We start from the raw sequence: 4,469 nt of genomic DNA, 5'->3' as shown, positions 1-4,469 counted from the left end.
GGTGGAACACGTTCAGTGATGAGTTGAAGACACGTTGTTCTCTCACTGGGTCCATGTGTACACTCTCAGTTACATTAACATTGATATTACACATAGAAATGCTGTTTAATGTAGCTTTGATGTGGCGAGCTATTTTTGCAGTGTAGCGTGTAGTGTAGCTTGCTACAATTCTCTAGGGATAGCTTAGCTACATTTAATTGAGAGTAACTTGTATCTTAGCTTACTACATTTTCCAGGTCCCTTGCCCATCACTGTCTATTTGGCCTACCTCACATGGGAATAGTTTGAATACTGCAAACTTCAATACAGTAACACCTCATTTGTGTTTTATGTTCTGCAGACGTCCAGCAGGTGTCAGCAGAGAGTCACGAAGTGATTCCCTCTAAGCAGCAGGCGTGGAGCTCCAGTGTGGGACAGAAGGAGCTACAGGCCCCCTCCCACATTAAAGAGGAAGAAGAGGAACTGTGGGAGCAGCTTCAAAGATTGGAGGAGGCTAATGATGAAAATGAAGCTCAGTCCTTACAGCTTCATCACAGTCAAAGTGAGGTGAACAGAGGGGCGGAGCTTGTAAGTCAACACATCACAGAAGCTGATGGAGAGCATTGTGAAGATATAAAGTCAGAACCAGACAGCATCTTTGGTCCACTGTCAGACATGGACCACATGATGTCGGACACTTCTGATCACAGTGACCACATCCAAAAACCTTTGGAGAGTAAAAATGACTCTAAAAGTGATACGAGACATCACACTAACAACAAACACTTTGACTGCTCTGAATGTGGGAAATCATTTAGACGGAAGACTAATTTTAGAGAACACATGAGAGTACATACTGGAGAGAAACCTTTTATTTGCTCAGTTTGTCAGAAGAGTTTCTCTAGAAAGCTTGACATGACCAAACACATGAGAACACACACTGGAGAGAAACCTTTTGCTTGCTCAGTTTGTTCTAAACGATTCAACACGAAGTATGAAATTATGTTACACATGAGAATACACTCTGGAGAGAAACCTTTTACTTGCTCTATTTGTAAGAAGAGTTTCTCCAGAAATTATCACATGACCACACACATGAGAACACACACTGGAGAGAAACCATTTCATTGCACTGTGTGTGATAAAACATTCAGGTTCAAGCAGCAGGTCAGTAAACACAAGTGTGTAACAGTCATGGAAGCTGCAGGGATTTAAAAATACTTAAACAGTGATTGTGCTAAATGTCCTTTAAAAAAAACACAGCATGTTTAATATGCATGTATATTTGATGTATGTAGTGCTTCTCATCTTCTACTATTATATGTTGTCCTGTAGATCCTTTTTAAGCTGTGTGCATTTATTGAATGTTATATTTGTCGCTACTATTTCATTCTATTTTCTCATTGTTAAACAGAGGACGTCTTATATGTATATTTTTCCACACCTTTTTTCTATTTGATTTATTTTTATGTTATTATCCAATTGAAGGTATGAATGAATACATTTGTTTAGAAAATGTGGACTCTGGCAGATTAGCAGCATTGTTACATCATGGATGTTAACTACTGCAAAACATCAACAAAGAAGAACAAGGCTGAAGTTAGCAACACATCACTGAACTTCAGAGCCACCGTGAGTGGAGTTGGTTGTTTTTATTGCTGCATTTGTACTTATTTCACCTCGCATCTTCACTTTTAATCCCAAAGTCTTCTTCATATATATTGTTTGTAGGCTTCAAAGATTCATGTTTCTGATGTGTGTAGTCTACTGTGGAAAGAGTTGTCCCTTGTGGATTCATTTGTTCACTTGCACAGATACGTCATCATCATCATCATGTCATTTTATTGTTAACAATCAAATATAAAGTTAGTAAAGATGTGAGAGTAAGAAATAAACAAACCTGTTCTGTGTAACAGAACTTGATGTTTCTTGAAAACAGCGTCCAATAGTTGATTGTTCTCCTCTTTTGTTCTAGAAAGTTCTGCCTCGTATTCTGTTATCGTTCTTTCTAATACTAGTTGATAACTTCTGCGTGTTTTCTCTTAGCAGCTAACAAGCTAAGCTAACTACAAAGCTAAGCTAACTAACAATAAAAGAGGACGAGAAGCAGCAAAGTGGTTCTCGCGCACCGATACGATTTTATCCTTGAATAATTAATTAAACATGTGTTTTATAAGACATTAATATTTACCAACTGGAGGAGAAATATTAACACTTCGTATTTTTTTATGCATAAAGGTGCTTTCACGACAATTCGCACACTTGACGTTACAAGACGGTACCACTATGCTCTCGCCAGATGATTCATGCGCAGGAGAGTCAAAGAAACGTAGTTTGCTTAAGGGCCTTTGCCTTAGTTATTATCATTTGTGCTGAAGTTGTACTTTTTCTATCTGTGCAAAGCCAGTAGTCTCGTATCAGTGTTTGTTTCCAGAATCGGCCTGCTGACTGCCAAGGGCGAACATCGAGTACCGGGACGCAAGCAAAGCAGAGACAGGGCGATATCACGAGTGTCAGCACATTTGCATTTCATTTATAGTCTTATATTGTGTCTAACTTGGGCTGTTGAGATTACTCCTTTCCCTCAGCGACAGCGTCAGTGATGTAACCAGGGACCTCCCAAATAAATAGAGGCAGCACGTGGGCTGGAGTTTAGAGCCTAGTTTGGATCTGTAACTAGAGTTCAGCCCAAACGTCTCTCCTCATTGAGCAAAAAAATTTAACTCTGTGTCTGCATGATTCCTTAATTCTTGTTTGTTTAATAGATGTCATCAGTGTATGAACCTGACATAATTATAATAATACATATTGTATTCAAATAAAATTATATACACATACGCATTTACACACATTAACCTAATGTTTACATATATGTGTGTATTTATGTGTACACGCACACAAAAACACACACACACGAATGATAGTGTATAAATGTATGCATGAAATTATGTTTACACTGCTAAAAATACTATATATATATATATATATATAATTTGCCCTCCAGTTTGTATATATTATTTCTGTATAAGTTATTTGTCCTCCAGTTTGTATAGATTGTCATATGAAATACAAATATATATATATATATATATATATATATATATATCAATCAATCAATCAATCAATGTTTACTTATATAGCCCTAAATCACTAGTGTCTCAAAGGGCTGCACAAACCACCACGACATCCTTGGTAGGCCCACATAAGGGCAAGGAAAACTCACACCCAGTGGGACATCGGTGACAATAATGACCCAGTGGGACGTCGGTGACAATGATGACTATGAGAACCTTAGAGAGGAGGAAAGCAATGGATGTCGAGCGGGTCTAACATGATACTGTGAGAGTTCAATCCACAATGGATCCAACACGGTCGCGAGAGTCCAGTCAAAGGCGGATCCAACACAGCAGCGAGAGTCCTATTCACAGCGGAGCCAGCAGGAAACCATCACAAGCGGAGGCGGATCAGCAGCGCAGAGATGTCCCCAGCCGATACACAGGCAAGCAGTACATGGCCACCGGATCGGACCGGACCCCCTCCACAAGGGAGAGTGGGACATAGAAGAAAAAGAAAAGAAACGGCAGATCAACTGGTCTAAAAAGGGAGTCTATTTAAAGGCTAGAGTATACAAATGAGTTTTAAGGTGAGACTTAAATGCTTCTACTGAGGTGGCATCTCGAACTGTTACCGGGAGGGCATTCCAGAGTACTGGAGCCCGAACGGAAAACGCTCTATAGCCCGCAGACTTTTTTTGGGCTTTGGGAATCACTAATAAGCCGGAGTCCTTTGAACGCAGATTTCTTGCCGGGACATATGGTACAATACAATCGGCAAGATAGGATGGAGCTAGACCGTGTAGTATTTTATATGTAAGTAGTAAAACCTTAAAGTCACATCTTAAGTGCACAGGAAGCCAGTGCAGGTGAGCCAGTACAGGCGTAATGTGATCAAACTTTCTTGTTCTTGTCAAAAGTCTAGCAGCCGCATTTTGTACCAACTGTAATCTTTTAATGCTAGACATGGGGAGACCCGAAAATAATACGTTACAGTAGTCGAGGCGAGACGTAACAAACGCATGGATAATGATCTCATCGTCTTTAGTGGACAGAATGGAGCGAATTTTAGCGATATTACGGAGATGAAAGAAGGCCGTTTTAGTAACGCTTTTAATGTGTGCCTCAAAGGAGAGAGTTGGGTCGAAGATAATACCCAGATTCTTTACCGTGTCGCCTTGTTTAATTGTTTGGTTGTCAAATGTTAGAGTTGTATTATTAAATAGAGTTCGGTGTCTAGCAGGACCGATAATCAGCATTTCCGTTTTTTTGGCGTTGAGTTGCAAAAAGTTAGCGGACATCCATTGTTTAATTTCATTAAGACACGCCTCCAGCTGACTACAATCCGGCGTGCTGGTCAGCTTTAGGGGCATGTAGAGTTGGGTGTCATCAGCATAACAGTGAAAGCTAACACCGTATTTGCGTATGATGTCACCT

The 4,469-nt window shown here is 39.9% G+C and overlaps 1 protein-coding gene across 1 annotated transcript in view; it reads left to right on the top strand.

Annotated features, from left to right (window-relative positions):
- Positions 1-2,852, top strand: part of LOC133545360 (zinc finger protein 501-like) — a 4,286-nt gene extending 1,434 nt beyond the window's left edge. The window contains exon 2 of the mRNA XM_061890862.1: positions 341-2,852. Within this exon, the coding sequence (XP_061746846.1) occupies positions 341-1,194 (854 nt within the window). The 3' untranslated portion in view covers positions 1,195-2,852. The remainder of the gene's footprint in view (positions 1-340) is intronic.
- The last annotated feature ends 1,617 nt before the right edge of the window (positions 2,853-4,469 follow it).

Source organism: Nerophis ophidion, linkage group LG28, assembly GCF_033978795.1.
Source record: "Nerophis ophidion isolate RoL-2023_Sa linkage group LG28, RoL_Noph_v1.0, whole genome shotgun sequence".
Classification (NCBI taxonomy): domain Eukaryota; kingdom Metazoa; phylum Chordata; class Actinopteri; order Syngnathiformes; family Syngnathidae; genus Nerophis; species Nerophis ophidion.
This window is presented reverse-complemented; position numbering and strand designations above follow the sequence as displayed.